This window comes from Podarcis bocagei (assembly GCF_964188305.1).
Source record: "Podarcis bocagei genome assembly, chromosome: 16".
Lineage (NCBI taxonomy): Eukaryota > Metazoa > Chordata > Lepidosauria > Squamata > Lacertidae > Podarcis > Podarcis bocagei.
This window is the reverse complement of record NC_138142.1, coordinates 5,228,975-5,246,812: the sequence shown is the minus strand read 5'-3', so window position 1 is coordinate 5,246,812 and position 17,838 is coordinate 5,228,975. Positions and strand designations below refer to the sequence as shown.

The 17,838-nt window shown below is 41.6% G+C and overlaps 3 protein-coding genes across 3 annotated transcripts in view; 1 reads left to right on the top strand and 2 right to left on the bottom strand.

Annotated features, from left to right (window-relative positions):
- Positions 1-17,838, bottom strand: part of LOC308575569 (vomeronasal type-2 receptor 26-like) — a gene marked incomplete at both ends in the record, with an annotated part of 51,941 nt that overhangs the window by 30,647 nt on the left and 3,456 nt on the right. Inside the window, one exon of the mRNA XM_081174321.1 lies at positions 17,295-17,421. Within this exon, the coding sequence (XP_081030447.1) occupies positions 17,295-17,421 (127 nt within the window). The remainder of the gene's footprint in view (positions 1-17,294; positions 17,422-17,838) is intronic.
- Positions 1,126-11,443, top strand: LOC308575551 (vomeronasal type-2 receptor 26-like; the record flags this gene model as incomplete). Its single annotated transcript, XM_081174309.1, has 7 exons — positions 1,126-1,488; positions 3,380-3,408; positions 4,802-5,093; positions 7,605-8,471; positions 8,756-8,983; positions 10,034-10,160; positions 10,542-11,443. 7 exons carry the CDS (start codon positions 1,126-1,128, stop codon positions 11,441-11,443), a joined length of 2,808 nt encoding a protein of 935 aa, XP_081030435.1.
- Positions 12,940-14,520, bottom strand: LOC308575944 (vomeronasal type-2 receptor 26-like). The gene has a single exon (XM_081175117.1). It carries the CDS (start codon positions 14,454-14,456, stop codon positions 13,512-13,514), a length of 945 nt encoding a protein of 314 aa, XP_081031243.1. The 5' UTR covers positions 14,457-14,520; the 3' UTR covers positions 12,940-13,511.

Genomic DNA, 17,838 nt, shown 5'->3' with positions numbered 1-17,838 from the left:
GAGAAATTATAGCAAACAGGTGTAAAAGGTGGGTGGCTGTACTTAATTATAAAGATGCAACAAGACTTCTGTAAAAGTTCATGTAGTACACTCTTTGGAATGGCCAAGTAGTACTCCAGCTTTTGGGTGTGGGTGACAAAAATGTTTTCAGGCTCCAGTGTTTAATGTGAATGAAAACAATATTAGTATCACCTCATACTGTACATTTGTAGACCAGTATATCTGAGGGATAGACCAGTTTCACTCTTGCTGTATGGTGAAGAAGTAGTTCTTATGTCTTCCTCACAAGTGACTTGTGTGGTATAAGAGATTTTATATATTGTCATTCACCCAGATGTTTAATGTTGGTAAAAAACAGAGTATGATTTCTAGAAAACATCAGTGACAACATATGAATGGAATCAAATTGCCCAAATAAAGTTTGTTAAGGGAAGCCCTGTTCAGGGGAAGTTTTTAAGGTCTGATGTCATATTGTGTTTTAATTTGTTGAAAGCCGCCCACTTTTGAAACTGTTTTCGCAGGTCTTTGGACCATAATAAAGAATGTATGCATGCACTAAGCTTCTTTGTTGGGAGTATCTAAGAAAGTGTTGTGTCTTGAAAAAGTAAACCAAAAGTCCCCTTTGAATTAACTGGTCATTTATTTGACTCTTTCCTTTTGTTTAACAATTCATTCTTCAAAGGTCTGGCAGATTTTTGCATGATACCTTATCAGGGCTGGCCCAGGTTGTTTTGCCACGTGAGGCAAAAGAGAAAATGCCACCCCCTGCCACCCCCTCTTCCTCTGCAGCCCCTGCCCCATTATGAAGGTGGCAGGGTAGCCAAAGGAGGTGCAGCAGGTGGGCCTGGATGAAAGCCGGATCCAGTCCTCTTTATCTTAAGCTGAATTGACGTACATGGCGCCTTTCCATCACACAGAACAACATTTAGCTACTACAACCCACAAACTCAAATGGGAACACGTGAACACAGAAGAATTCAGTCTCACTAATGGGAGTGCTTTCCTTGGAGTAGTTAAAAGAATTTCCAAAAGACAGTAAAGGCTGTCTGACTCTTTTAAATGACTGTCCAGGTGAAAATGAGTAAATTCCTAGAAATAACCAGCTTTTCATTTCCCCCCTCAGATATGGATCCTTGTATCAAATGTCCCGAAGACCAGTATCCCAGCAAGGACCACAGTCAATGCATTCCCAAAGTTCTAAGCTGCCTCTCTTACACAGAAAACTTAGGGATTATCCTGGCTACTTTGGCCAATTCTTTCTCTTTCATCACAATTCTAGTGCTGGGAAGTTTTATGAAACGCAGGGACACACCCATAGGCAAGGCCAATAACCGGACTCTGACTTACATCCTCCTCGTTTCCCTTCCTCTTTTCTTCATCTCTGCTTTGCTCTTCATTGGACAGCCAGGAGAAGGGAACTGCCTTCTACGCCAAATGGTCTTTGGCATTGTCTTCTCTGTGGCTCTTTCTTGTGTCTTGGCAAAGACCGTAACCGTGGTTTTGGCATTCATGGCCACCAAACCAGGATCTGGGATGAGGAAATGGGTGGGGAAAAGACTGGCAAATTCAATTGTCTTTGTCTGCACCTTCATTCAAGCTGGCATTTGTATCCTGTGGTTAAGTACTTCCCCACCATTCCCAGATTCGGACACGCACTCATTGAATGGGAAAATCATCTTGAATTGTAATGAGGGATCAGCTGTCATGTTTTATTGTGTCTTGGGCTATATGGGCTCCCTAACCATAATCAGCTTCGTTGTGGCTTTTCCGGCCAGAACATTACCTGACGGTTTCAATGAGGCCAAATTTATCACTTTCAGCATGTTGGTGTTTTGCAGTGTTTGGTTGTCCTTGGTTCCAAACTACCTGAGCACCAAAGGAAAACACATGGTGGCTGTGGAGATCTTCTCCATTTTATTCAGGCCTGATCTGAACAGTAGAGAGCAAATAATGGCCAGAAAAAGTGAGAGGATGTAAGTTCATTTGTTTATTAAGCTCACTTAAAAATTCACTGGAAAGTCCACATCATGAGATTTTTTAGTATTAGTGTTTTAATAGAGAGAGATCATTGCTCAAATGTAGCCTTCTTGTGAGTACAGTTGCACTGGACAAACATTATCACAGGTCAATGCCCTGTTTTGATTTGGCTTACATAAATAAATGTAAACTTGACTTTGGCTATTAATAAATTGAGGATTATGAGAACATAGTAATGCTGGTATCTATTTTGACCAGTGAAATTGGGATTTGTAGTTCATATTCAAGAGCTGTTGTTGGGATCTTGGTCTCCATGTTGAGTTATCTTCTCTACTTGGGCATAAGACTATATAACAGGGAGCAGCAAATAAGGAAAAATAAAAGAGGATAACCATAATAAAACAATAGTTGCAAAATTCAGAAAAGATATCCTAGGAGCTTTGTATTGAATGATGCCACTTCAGAGGCCAAAAGCACGCTTGGGAAATTATAATCATTCCTATCATTGTCAAAATTACTGTTTTCTGTCTTGTGACACAATTGACATCCAGAGCCTGTAAGAAAAATCAACAAGAAGAATATTGAAAAACCTATATAATTCCTGTGTTATTCAGAACTGGATCTAGGGATATGTAGGGTATTTTCATTCTTCTGCATAACCACTTTTCCACTGATTTTTAACAAATAAAGTATGCTGTGAGTATCCTGGTTCCTCATATATTCTCCTGCTTCCCCTGTTTATTTTCTGCTTCCCAGATTATTACTGTGGAAAACTGAACCTTATTGACCAGTATAGAATAGCACACATGCCCTGTAATTTGCACACCCATCTTTTTGGGAAATAGACTGAGAATTCACAAGTTTGCATTTGGATTCCTTTGCTCACCACAGCAAAAATACTGACACCTGACCTGTAGACACGCATATTAAGTTGTTTAGAAATAAATTTTAAAAAGTCGCTCATCCTTAGAGGATAAAGGGGGGAGATAAAGAAAATACACTGTTTAGGGAAATTAATGATGGACAAGGTGGTGAAATGAAATAAAGGAGCAAGATACCGGTACCCAGATTCCCTAAATAGCCATGCTGTGTAGCAGCAACACCATCTACCATTCAAGGAAGGCTGTAGAAAAGCTGAAAAACAGCCACATTGAATTCTGCAACTGGAATCATGGGAATACAGCTTTGGAAGGGGAGTTTCATCAACAGGATCTTGCTTGTGGTGGTGTTGCTGCTCGTTCTACCATGTCGTATGGTATGCAATGCACATTCTATTAATTGCAGCATATATGATGATCTCCTCCCTATTCCTCATGAATTTTACCAGCCAGGAGGCATTGTCATTGGTGAGATTGTTTCTCAAGTATTACTCCTCTCTAATATGCTCTCTTTCATGGAACAGCCTGCCCAGATCACGATTGACGAACCTATGTAAGGCATCAATATTTTTCACACAATTTGAAATATGTATGAATTATAATTATTCACAACATATCCTTAAGGAATGATGTGCTTTATGGAGCTTTTGATGTAAAAAAAGTGACGCTTGGTTTGTTAATATGTGTGTGATACCTTCTACAATATCTTGTTGGGCATAAACCACTAGTGTGTTTCCTCCAGATATCTTACAGAAATGAATGGATCGTGTGCATTTCTGTATCTCAGCTGGAGCAAGACCCTCTCATAGCATCTATTTGCTTCTGAGGTGGTTATCTGGCAAGGAGCATTTATCTTCTTTCTGTTTGTCATTTATTCATACTACATTTTAAATTTATTTCCAAACTGCTAGCAGTCCTATTCCTTTTTAAATGAGTGGCAAAATGAGGAAACCTTAAAACCAGTGCTATTTTTCTAGAAAAAGAGGTGCCAGAACTCATCATAAGCACCTTGTTCTCTTAGAATGGCAATGGCGCCCACCTGAGAGGTGCCAGAACTGAGTTCCAGTGAGTTCTGGCTGAAAAAAGTCCTGCTTAAAACTATTTCATTTCTGCTCTCGCTACACTTTGTTGTCTTTCATCCTTGATCTCAATCTCACCCCTTCCCTTGCCATTTCAGACTTCAGGTATTTCTGACATTTGGTTTCACATTGTTATATTTTAGAGAAATAAATATGTTTCTTATTCCTGTTTTAATACATCTAATTTGCAAAGCTTACTCTCTCACATCATACAGGGAGAAACATAGGGCTATTGATGCAATACTTAACAGACTTTAGAGGGTCAAAGCAAACCTAACCCTCTTATGGAAGTATCGTTAGATGGGTCAATATTTACAATCAGAAACTTGTCCCCATTTCTTGTTCATACTTTTTAATTTAGAATCATAGAATTATAAAGCTGGAGGGGACCATGAGGGTCATCTAGACTAGCCCCTGCCATGCAGAAGTCTCATGCTTGACCTACTAAGCTATCCAGCAGACATTTACAATAAAATTTTTAAAGTGTGCCATATTAAATACGATACTGACCTTTCCCCCCTTTTTCTTAAAGAAAGGTGATTTGTGAATTGACTCCGGTACAATACAATAGTATCTGGAAAAAGGATTTCATTGTACTTTCCACTTGTAATATTTTATTAAGCATTAAAAAGTCCTGGAACTGTATGAGCATTTAGATCATTAATTGACTGGAGAAATATTTATTTCATAGGTCTTATTTTTGTACTTTGGTATATAATCTTGTGCAGTTATAAACTACAGTTGAATCCTAGAAACCTGCAGAGATGTGATGATGAAGTCACAAGTTGTTGTTGTTGCTGTTGTTGCTACTGCTGTTGTTGTTGTTATAGCTGTGGTTTTATTAAACAGCTGCTAATTGTCTTGCAGATCAGTGCCAAAGAACTACCAGCACGTTCTGGCCTTAGCATTTGCTGTCAAAGAAATCAATGAGAATCCCAACATCTTATCCAATATCTCTCTGGGGTTTCGTATCCTCAATAGCTACTACACTGCAAGGATGACCTACAAGGCCACCCTCAGCCTGCTCTCCACAGAACATAGGTTTGTCCCAAACTTCGAATGTGACAACCAAAACAATCTGATAGCTTTCATTGGGGGATGTATCTCTGAAGTCTCTGCCAACATGGCCATCATTTCAGCAATCCACAAGACTCCACAGGTAAGTCGTGTGCATGAGGGCATGGAGGTTTCACAAGTATGGTACACCATCTTGGTTTCAGGAAACTCTCTGACAGTGTTCGCCATGATTTTTAGTTACTGAATGAGAAATATGGGCTAGATGATTATACAATCTGATGGATAGAGAACTTGTAGGACAACAGAACACATGGATATTGTCAGAGTTTGGGGATATTTCAAGTGGGATACGTCAGGACTTTGTTTTGAAGGTGTTGTTTCTCAAAAAAAATATTGATTGCTGAGACAAAAGGGTAGAGAGAATCCTTATCAATTTGGAGGTGACAAAAGCCTGTGGGGGATAGATAACACTTCAGAAAACAGGAAAAGAAATCACAATAATAATATTATAATAATAAACCTTTATTGTCACTACATCACCTGTGTGCAGTGAAATTAAACAAGCCCCCCTCCCCCCCCCACATACACTCAGTCCTGTTCACACTCTGTATGCTTGTTGGAAGTCAATTGCACCACTATTATTTTTCCATTCAGCAGCCCAACAGCCCACAGATAAAAACTGTTCTTTAACCTGTTGGTGTGGCTGACTATACTTCTGTATCTCCTGCCTGAAGGTAGGAGATTAAAGAGGTGCTGGCCGGGGCGAGTCATTTTCCTCGCTCTTCCGAGGCAGCAGTCTCCCGCGATGTCATCTAGCGAACTCAGGAGACAGTCCATGATGTTACCACTCAGTGCTACCACTCATGCTACCACTCAGTGGATTTGTAACTGGCTGACTGACCGAACCCAAAGGGTGCTCATCAATGGTTCCTCTTCATCCTGGAGAAGAGTGACTAGTGGGGTGCCACAGGGTTGTCTTGGGCCCGGTCTTATTCAACATCTTTATCAACGACTTGGATGATGGACTCAAATTTGCAGATGGATCAAATTTGCAGATGACACCAAACTGGGAGGGGTGGCTAAGACCCAAGAGGACAGGATCACACTTCAAAACGACCTTGACAGATTAGAGAACTGGGCAAAAACAAACAAGATGAATTTTAACAGGGAGAAATGTAAAGTATTGCACTTGGGCAAAAAAAACGAGAGGCACAAATACAAGATGGGTGACACCTGGCTTGAGAGCAGTACATGTGAAAAGGATCTAGGAGTCTTGGTTGACCACAAACTTGACATGAGCCAACAGTGTGACGCGGCAGCTAAAAAAGCCAATGCAATTCTGGGCCTCATCAATAGGAGTATAGCATCTAGATCAAGGGAAGTAATAGTGCCACTGTATTCTGCTCTGGTCAGACCTCACCTGGAGTACTGTGTCCAGTTCTGGGCACCACAATTCAAGAAGGACACTGACAAACTGGAACGTGTCCAGAGGAGGGCAACCAAAATGGTCAAAGGCCTGGAAACAATGCCTTATGAGGAAATGCTAAGGGAGCTGGGCATGTTTAGCCTGGAGAAGAGGAGGTTAAGGGGTGATATGATAGCCATGTTCAAATATATAAAAGGATGTCACATAGAGGAGGGAGAAAGATTGTTTTCTGCTGCTCCAGAGAAGCGGACACGGAGCAATGGATCCAAACTACAAGAAAGAAGATTCCACCTAAACATTAGGAAGAACTTCCTGACAGTAAGAGCTGTTTGACAGTGGAATTTGCTGCCAAGGAGTGTGGTGGAGTCTCCTCCTTTGGAGGTCTTTAAGCAGAGGCTTGACAACCATATGTCAGGAGTGCTCTGATGGTGTTTCCTGCTTGGCAGGGGGTTGGACTCGATGGCCCTTGTGGTCTCTTCCAACTCTATGATTCTATGATTCTATGATTCTATGATTCTATGATTCTATGATTCTATGTCCTGTGCTGTATTCACCACCCTCTGTAGGGACTTTCTGTCCGTGGCTGCCAAACCAGCGTACCACACTGTAATACAGTATGAAAGGACACTTTCTATTGTGGACAGGTAGAAGGAGATCATCAATTTTTGTTTGACATTGTTTTTTTGCAAGACCCTGGGGAAATGGAGTCTCTGTTGGGCCTTCATGATGCCAAACAGAACCTGCTTACTCTCACGACATATTTTAAGTAACTCCAATTCTCTCAGCAAGAGATAAGCCACACCAGGAAATCTTCACTGAGTCCCAAAGCCTTCAGGCTGGTCGAGAACCCTACAGGAATCTCCCAGTTGCATCTGTGTGCAATGTCCCCAAACACACAACTCAGATATTACTTCTACAGGTTCTGGAAACAGGGAGTGGAAGTGATTGACTAGTGTAGCTGGGGCTCTGATGGGACAGTGTAGGGAGCTCAGACAAAAAGCCCAGTGGGGCATTTTTGTGACAGCAGCCTTCCTAAACTGCTGCCTGAGACAAGTGGCTCAATGTGGCTCACGACCAAAGATAGTCAGGTTCTCGTGCAGGAACCCCCCCATTTGAATTTTCACAGAACATTGAATGAGATGGACTACAGAACTGTTTTCTAATAAGTAAATCTATGATGTAAATGCTTGTAACCCATCTGAAAAATGCTTATTAATTTTATTTCAGCTGACTTATGGATCATTTCTGCCACTAAAAGGTGTCAAAAAGTCCTTCCCATTTTTGTATCAGATGGTGCCAAATGAAGCCCTCCAGTACACAGGGATTGTGCGATTACTTCAGCATTTTAAGTGGACATGGATTGGGCTTTGGGCTGTGGATGATGACAGAGGGGACAGGTTTTTGAAGACAATGGTCCCAATCCTTTCCCCTAATGGCATCTGTTATGCCTACATAGTAAGAATACCAAAATGGAATTATGTGGATGAGATGATAGACTTTGCTTTACAGCATTTAGGAACCTATGCAATGGTCTTTGAGGATAACCCAACTGTGTTCATTGTTTATGGAGAACCTCCATCCTTCCAGGTTCTGAGAATGTTGATATTTGTATCACCCTTCTTCTTTTTTCCAACTCTGGGCAAAGTGTGGATTGTTACATCCCACTGGGATTTTGCATCACACTCTATGGAGAAGAATTGGGAGGTCCAAGCATTTCACAGTTCCATATCCATCACAGTCCACTCAAATCAGCCATCAGGATTCCAAAGGTTCATTCAGAAGCTGAGCCCTTTCTGGGCAAAACGAGATGGCTTTATCCAGGAGTTCTGGAAACAGGCATTTGGCTGTTTATTAAAAATGTCTGAAGCGTCAGAGGAGGGAAATGAAAATGAAACCATCTGCACTGGGGAGGAGAAGCTGGAGAGCCTTCCTGGAATTCTGTTTGAAATGGACATGACTGGCCACAGCTACAATGTCTACAATGCTGTCTATGCTGTGGCGCATGCTTTGAACACCATCTACAAATCCATATCCAAACATAGGGGATTGGAAGAAAAGGTCAGACTGACATTTCACAGTGTGCAATCATGGCAGGTAATTAGAAAGCAATACTTTAAAATTATAGAGTTCTAGAATTGTAGAGATGGAAGGGGTCCTCAGGGTCATCTTGCAGGGTGTTGGACTAGATAACCCTTGGGGTCCCTTCCAACTCTACAAATATATGATTCTATGATTGATTGATTGATTGATTGATTGATTGATATTCACAAGTGGCCACCTACATAAACCAGATGACAACTATAAGGACAACTTTGGGAAGTTCACTAAAGTAATCTTAGCACTATGTTGTCTCGTTATTCATTGCTCTTTCAATCGAGGTTCATCATTATCTGAGGAGCATCATATTCAATAATAGTGCTGCAGAGAATGTGCACTTTGATGAGAATGGAGAATTGGTTGCAGGTTTTGATATTACAAACTGGCTGATGTTCCCCAATGGTTCAGTGGTTAGAGTAAAGATTGGAAGATTAGAACCTCGGGCTCTTCCAGGCAAAGAGTTAACCATTTATGATGACCAGATTGTGTGGCATCCACATTTTAATCAGGTGAGACATGCCAGAAAGAAATGTTTTGGCCACTTTAACTTTCTGTTTTGCTTTTTAGCTGCTAGCTTATTTGGGATAGTAATATTTTATATACATTATTAAGTATAATTGTTTACACTGAAATGGAGAATGCCTGTGTGTATTGCAGAAAGCGTTTAACTGGAAGATCGCACTGAAGCTAAAGAAAAGCAAGAAGAGCTCTCTGAGCTCCTCGATGGCTTGATAATTAAATGTGATTGTTCTCTGGCAGCTCTGATGAGATATTTAACTTTAGATCACATGGGAGGCAATTGAATTGCATATTTGCCATCTTGGAAGGGTGGTGGCTTGAGTCTTTGTTCCCAGGCTCTATGTGGGTAAGGTGTGTAAAACAGTCTCCTGGAGGGACACCAAACAGCTGCAGGCAAAATGGAGGCTGTAAGAAGAGAGAGAGACCTTTGCTTATACAGTGGTACCTCGTGTTATGGATGGGATTCGTTCCTGAGGCCCGTCCATAACGCGAAATGCCCACAACTCGAAGCGCTGCATCTGCACAGGCGCGCGGCACAATTTAGTGCTTCTGCCTGTGCGCAAGCGGTGAAACCCGGAAGTAACCCATTCTGGTATTTCCGGGTTGCCGCGGGACATAACACAAAAAGATGCAACATGAAGCAGACGCAACACAAGGTATTAGTGTAGGTCTGTTTTGAATTATCTTTTATTTCTTATAAGATTCTGAGTCTGTGGGGATCGGCACCGGATATGGAATTATTTGGATGTTTCTTTTTGTTCTGTTCTGAAGAAAGTTCTGAATAAATTTTATTAGATCATTTTGTAGAAAGTTCTGCAAGTAAAGTTTTAAATAATATATAATGGGTCTGGAAAATGTTTCTTTCGAAAAGGTTTTATGCATCTAATCGCTTCAAGCTGCACAATATAATATCTGCAATGCACCTTACGCGGTTCTTTTACAAATTGGGCCAACTGGTTCATTTTCCCAACATAATTCTCTTTGTAGAGCTGAATGAATGAAGAGCACTAATCCAAGTCCCTTTATATTATTCTGTGCAGGTGCTGCCCCTTTCTGTGTGCAATGACAACTGCCATCCTGGCTACAGCAGGAAAAAGAAGGAGGGAGAGAAATTTTGCTGTTATGACTGTGCTCCGTGTCCAGAAGGAATGATATCTGGCCGGAAGGGTAGGAGACAATTGTGTACTGTGATATCATTCATCTTCTGTAACATATCGTATTTGCTTTGAGAATGCACATCCCTTGAACATACAACCCAAACACAAGACCACTCTTCCTTGTGTTATTTCCAGGAGCTGGGATTCAGATGCATACTGCCTCATTGATATCCATATTCTGTATTTATTTGTCCAATCCTCTTTTAAAGCCATTTAAGTTGATGACCAGGTGCTCTTGGAGGAAACTGATTTTCTGCATTGATTTCAATCAGGGTTTATATCAAAAATATCAAAAACCATCATCAACAGCAAACTCTTGCACTAAATTAGATTATTAGAATTATGCAGCTCAACCCATAGAAATATTTGAACAGCTCTTTGTTGTTTTCAGATATGGATGTCTGTGTCAAATGTCCAGAAGACCAATATCCAAACAAGGACCAAACTAGATGCATTGCTAAGGTTCTAAGTTACCTCTCTTACAAAGAAGATTTAGGGATCATCTTAACTACCTTGACTATTGCTTTCTCATTGATCACAGTTTTAGTTCTTGGGATTTTTATCAAGCACAGGGAGACTCCAATCGTTAAAGCCAACAACCTGACACTCACCTACACCCTCCTCATCTCCCTTCTCCTTTGCTTCCTCAGCTCCTTACTCTTTATTGGAAAGCCTGGAAAACTGATCTGCCTTCTCCGACAAACAGCGTTTGGTGCCATATTCTCTGTGGCTCTTTCCAGCATTTTAGCAAAAACCATCATGGTGGTTATGGCATTTATGGCAACCAAGCCAGGTTCTACAATAAGAAAATGGGTGGGGAGAAGATTGACAAATTCCATCATCCTTTCCTGTTCCTTTCTTCAAGCTGACATATGTACTCTTTGGCTAAGTACTTTCCCTCCATTCCCAGACACAGACATGCACTCAGTGAATGAGGAGATTATACTAGAATGTAATGAAGGTTCCACTACCATGTTTTATTTGGTCTTGGGCTATATGGGTTTCCTAGCCAGTATCAGCCTCATGGTGGCTTTCCTTGCCAGGAAATTACCTGACAGTTTCAATGAAGCCAAATTTATCACTTTCAGCATGTTGGTGTTTTGTAGTGTGTGGTTATCCTTTGTTCCAACCTACCTGAGCACCAAAGGAAAATACATGGTGGCTGTGGAGATCTTCTCCATCTTGTCCTCCAGTTTTGGGTTACTGGCCTGCATTTTTCCCCCTAAGTGCTACATCATTCTTCTGCGACCTGAGCTGAACAACAGGGAGCAATTAGTAAGGAAAATAAAATGAAGGCATATGTCCACCTCTTCATTCTGAAGATGTCATGTCTATCATATTCTGACACTGTGGCCTGCTGGGTTGCATTTCCCCCTCTAAATGCTGCATCGTTGTGCCGGGGCCCAGTTGAATAACTGAGAATAAATAATATACCCTAGAGAAAATAAACTATATGAATAAACATTGCCATGAAATTTATTGTGTCCATTTTTTCATTCTAAATATATATAGGGCTTTTGTTCAGCCGGAACTCACCGAAACTTTGGTGAGTTCTGGCACCTCTGTAGTATTGCAGTGCCAGTCACAAGCACGACGCTCAGGGCTGCGGGATGGAGGAGGAGGGTAGGATGGTGGTCAGGGCTGTGTGGCGGAGTCAGTGGGCAGCACAGCAACTGGGGAGGCAGGGTGGAGGTGGAAGGCAATCGGGTGAAGAAGCTAAGTTTTCCCCTTCAAAAAGAGCTCAACAACTTGGGTTGGTTGATCCTCCTAAAAAAAAGTCAACAAGTTCCAGCACCTTTTTCCCTAGAAACAATGCCCTGCATATATGTATATTATATATACAGTGGGGGGGGGGATATTTGACCCCCTGCTAAATTTGCCCATTTGCCCCCTGACGATGAAATGACCAGTACATAACTTTAATGGTTGGTTTATTGTAGCTGTGAGAGACAGAATGATGACAGGAAAAAACCCAGAAACCCATGTTGCCCTGCCATGTTCGCCTCACCCCCAGAGCACTAATGGGGTTTATTTGTTTATTTTATTTTATTTACACCAGCATAAATTAATCTACTTTAAATTATCCAGGATGAGCTCTGGATGAATCAGGATGAAGAACTTGCACTGGCGTATTTCCAGCTGAGCAATCATGGACAACTTTTCAGATCAGCCTCAGCACCTGAGAACTGGTGTCATGGTCTGGGTTACAGGCAGTCGGAGTCCCGGCTTGGTATGTTGGGACCTGGGTAGAGGTCAGGAAGCAGGAATCAGCAGTTCAGGGTCAGCAGTCCAGGGGTCAGGAAGCCAAGAGTCCAAGGGTCAGGAAACCAGAAGCACAGTTAGGTGGGTAGCGTGTTGCTGTGGCAAAGAGCCAGAGGGAAATGCTGGTCTTATATACCCCTCCCAGCCCTTGCCACCAGGTGCTACGAGTCTTCTGTCAAGTCTCACCTGTGCGGCAAACTCAGGAAGGCCCCAATCCTGTGAGGCCCTACCAGTCTCAGGGCCCGGCTCCTGCACACACTCCTGACAACTGGTAAGTGGCCAATATATATCCTATTTCTAAAAGGGTTTCTGTTTGGTCATTATTTTTAGTTTTTTTCAATGTGTGTGTGCATGCAAGCACATGTGTGAACACTTGCAAATGTCAATGTGGTAACAGAAAATGTGAATCATAGGACTTTCAGGAAATTTGACCAAGGAAGCTCAGGCTTAATCTGGAAAGAGAGATGAGGATGGTTTCAAAGAGGCATTGTATCTTTTTATTGCATATTGAAGGGCACATCACTCAACAGTGGCAACCACCGGATTCACACTTGTTGTTGTTGTTGTTTAGTCATTTAGTCGTGTCCGACTCTTCGTGACCCCCTGGACCAGAGCACGCCAGGCACTCCTGTCTTCCACTGCCTCCCACAGTTTGGTCAAACTCATGTTGGTAGCTTTGAGAACACTGTCCCACCATCTCGTCCTCTGTCGTCCCCTTCTCCTTGTGCCCTCCATCTTTCCCAACATCAGGGTCTTTTCCAAGGAGTCTTCTCTTCTCATGAGGTGGCCAAAGTATTGGAGCCTCAGCTTCACGGTCTGTCCTTCCAGTGAGCACTCAGGGCTGATTTCCTTAAGAATGGATAGGTTTGATCTTCTTGCAGTCCATGGGACTCTCCAGAGTCTCCTCCAGCACCATAATTCAAAAGCATCAATTCTTTGGCGATCAGCCTTCTTTATGGTCCAGCTCTCACTTCCATACATCACTAGGATTCACACTTACAGCTCAGGAATAATGTTTCCCATTTCAACCATTATATATGGGGAGGGGAGAGGGATATCTGTTGTGGGAGGGGATAAATTTATGTGTACTTTATCTCATTTATTTCTTTTTAACTATTAGATGTTCTTTCTTGTTCAGCTCAGGTCTCACCACAATGATGTAGCATTTAGGGGCAAAGATGCAGCCCAGTAACCCAGCACTGGAAGCCAGTATGGAGAAGATCTCCACCACCACCATGTCTTTTCCTCTTGTGCTCAGGTAAGTTGGAATGAAGGTCAGCCAAACACTGCAGAAGACCAACATGCTGAAGGTGATGAACTTGGCTTCATTAAAGCTGTCAGGTAACTTCCTGGCTACAAAAGCTACAGTGAAACAAACAATGGCCAGGAAGCCCATAAACCCCAAGACGGAGTAGAACATAGTGACCGACCCTTCATTACATAAGAGTACAATTTGATCCATCATTGTGTGTGTATCTCTATCTGGAAAGGGGGGAAACATTGCCAGCCAGAGAGAACAGATCCCCACTTGGATGTTTGAGCAGGACAGAATGATGGAATAAGCCGATCGTTTCCCCACCCATTTCCTCATCTTAGATCCTGGTTTGGTGGCCATGAAGGCTAAAAGCACAGATGCAGTTTTGGCCAGGATACTAGAGATGGACACACAGAAGATGATACCAAAAGCAGTTTGTCGGAGAAGGCAAGTCACCTCACTAGGTTTTCCAATGAACATCAAGGAGCAGAGGAAGCAGAAGAGGAGAGAGATGAGGAGAATGTAGGTGAGACTTCTGTTGTTGGCTTTGACTATGGCAGTGTCCCGGAGCTTAATGAAGATGCCAAGCACCACAGCTGTGAGCAGAGACAACAATAGTGCAGAGGAAGTTGAAACAATGGCCAAAGTGTCACCAAATGCCAGGAAGTTTGGCATCTTAGGAATGCATTGATCCTGGCCTCTGTTTGGATATTGGTCTTCCGGACAACTGACACATGTTTCTTCATCTGAAAAAGAATGCATGATAATGTAAGAACTAGAATGATTCATGCTCAAGAGCAGAAGCCTACCTTGTGTTTTTACTCATGGAGTGTTTCAAATTCTTCTGCCCAAAGTGCATTGTAATGGGAATTGGGGTTGCTTGTGCGTAAACTGCAAACTGCTCCAAGCTGGTCGTATGGCTAAACCTTTCCCCGGTTTGACAGCCCTTACAACGTGACTGTCTTAGTCACTGGCAGAATCCATTAGTGGGCGTCTCTTAAACTTCCTCCAACATAGAAATTCTTTGACTCCAAGTCTCCTCCTAGATTCTCTGCGCGGAAGCCTTCTGCGCAGCGTGGGCGTGCCAAGCCGAGGTCCTGTGCTCTCTCTGCTGATTTCACTGGAAGAGTCTCGGAGCCTCCCCTCCGCAGTACTCTCAGCCTCTCCTTTCTCCCTGGTGTCCCCTGGATTTCCTTCCCCAGCGGAAGCTCTCTCTCTCTCTCCTTGCTAGTTCCCTCCCCTGCATCATTGGAGCTTCTTACCTCTCCTCTTGCCTCTGATGGCAGTTCCCTGACATGCATCAAGTAGAAATGTCATGAATCATATCTGGTTTGAAATATAGTTTTCTCCTGGTGTTCAACAAAGTTAGTCTTAAAATAAAAAGCACTGTTAAGTGAAATGATACAACCATTCTGGCAGTAGTTCAAAATTGTAGGAGTCAACAAAGAAAGGTGTATTTGGACTGTCACACTGAACTCTCCCCAAACTGCCTCCTTTTCATTAAAAAACCCCCCAACAGTCTGATTCATCTTTGATGTTTTTATTTCATGGCCATCTAGTCTGATTTTCGTAGTTTTAATAAGATGTACAAAACACACTTTGCTTTCAAAGTATCTGAAAATTATTTATTATTATTCTCAATATAGAAAAATTTAAGTAGACATGGAAATAACTGAAGTATGTGCTGTATGCCCCAGACTCAAATTATGGTCGGGAAGGAAGTGATTTTGCAATCAGTGTTTATTTAGGGACAAGAGGAAAGTCTGACTAAGGGTTATTTTTGCTGCACAGAAAAAGAGATCACAGGATGCAAATAGAAATAACACCAAATTCAAAATGCATAGAACATAGACTAAATATGAATTGGAGATAAAAATCAAAAACTTGTTGATAATTAATCTAATTTAATTTCTAATAATATTTTAATTCAAAATGAGTCTTAATATTATGTTGAAATAGAAAGGCTTAAGACAAGCATTGGGGAAAGTATGCCTGGGGTTTAAATGTGATTTCCCATCCCTTTCTTGACCTTGGGACTCTGCTCCTTGCCCCAGTCCTTTTGTGTGGCTGGAATTTGTTGTCGAACTGTGATGCTGCCTCTTTCTTGTGTAGTTGGCCAATTGACAGGTACCTGGCATAGTTTGTGTGCAAAGCTAGGCATTTAATATGTCCTGAAATTAACACACGGTGCATAGATCATAACCATTTGACTACTGTCTCTGTCCCTACCCAACAGTAGCCTGTTTTCCTAGAAGGTTGAATTTGGGCTGAAGAAGAATCTCCTCCCAAGCCTTAAAATATTACAAGCCCACATTTTGATTTCAAGTAGCCATGTATTTCTTCTTGTTTCCTTTTCTCCTTTTGGACCTAAATATTCTGGGTTGTTTTCCATATAGTGTTCAGAAGATCATTCCATCACTGCAAGCATGACTTCTTGTCCAACAGATTAATCTCCCTCTGCTCTCCCTGCACACTGTTCAAGGGGGATCCAGACCTCCAGACCAGTTTTTGGGGAGAGTTCAGGGGGCAAATGGGGACAGAAGAGGGGGGAGTTTCCTTGCACTTGTGGCAATCATTGCTTCCACTACCAAAATGATTTAGTTGAATATGACTCTCCTCTTATATCCCATAGTATCCCTATACTTCCTTTTCTTGTCAATAATAATAATAATAATAATAATAATAATAATAATAATAATAATAATAATTTATTATTTATACCCCGCCCATCTGGCTGGGCTTCCCCAGCCACTCTGGGTGGCTTCCAAAAGGATATTAAAATACATCAAACATTAAAAGCTTCCCTAAACAGGGCTGCCTTCAAATGTCTTCTAAAAGGCTGGTAGTTGTTGTTCTCTTTGACATCTGGTGGGAGGGTGTTCCACAGGTATTATGTCCTTCCTGTTCTTGTACACATAACAAGTTCCCATCTTTCCTCCAATGGGTATGGCAATCAGTTCATATTCCTGTACTCCTACCTACATTGTGGTGCTCAAAATCTTTCCCAAAAACTCTCAGTGTATGCATGATGTTGCATGCCTAACTCACCCACAGAAAACTAAGAGACTTAGAGAGTGATTAAATTGGTAGGCCTTCCCTGTCATATCAATGTGAGGGCTATGAAGGGTAAAACTAGCCATGATCTCTGGTGCAGGGATAGTTGACTGGAAAAGACGGAGAAGGAAGACCAAACCTCCACTTCATTGTTCTGACAGGGACTGGTACTAGAAGGTGGGAGTTTCTTTTTACGTTCAGGTTAAACCGTTGTAGATGCCTCCAAAGATGTTTACAAAACAGCTGCTCATTGGAAACCCCAGAAATCATTTTTGAGTATGACTTCAAACATCATCTTTAATCTTTGTTCCACAATTACAGCTACTCAAAGTTCCATTCATGCATTCAAGATCACGAGTCTAATGCCTGTGCTATCAGAGATATCTAAGAACTTAATGTGTCATTCACTGAGCTGTTGATATTATTGTGTCTATGTAAAAGTGGGGATCCATGCATAATGCCATAATTTAAAAATGGCCACTATGTTAATGAGAATGAACTTGCAAAAGAATTGCCCACATTTTACTTCGATAAAATGCATCACTTGATCTTTTACAACATAGCATATCCTACCCTTCTCATTTGAGATCATCCCATCAGGACAAGGAGCACAAGAATAGCAGCAAAAGGTCTTCCCCTCCTTCTTTTTCTTCCCATAACCGGGGCGGCAGATGTCATTACATACTGAAAGAGGCGGCACCTGCTCAAATATATAGGAACAGTTGAATTCATCTTTTTTCATATTGTATCAGAGAATCGACCAGCAAACAGGAGGGCAAGTGATACAGAATGCAAAAGCTGTAAGTACACAGGTATACAATAAGTAGTAGGAATATCTGCTCTGTTAAGTATCAGACAAAGACAGATTCAAATTTGCATACTTAGCCTGATCAGTGAATCAAATAGTTTAACATTCAATCTTGCATCACTAACTAGAGATTTGCCTCAGGGATTTCACACAGTCACAAAACAGTCAGTATTATGCATTATCTGAAAGCCAAGGACTCTCTTTGGTTAAAGATGTGCTGACTTAATGCCTCTAAATATTGCATTTTTCATCATAATGGTTTATTTAAGAATCAGTTATGTGTGTATAGGAAAAGGTAGTTCATAAAAT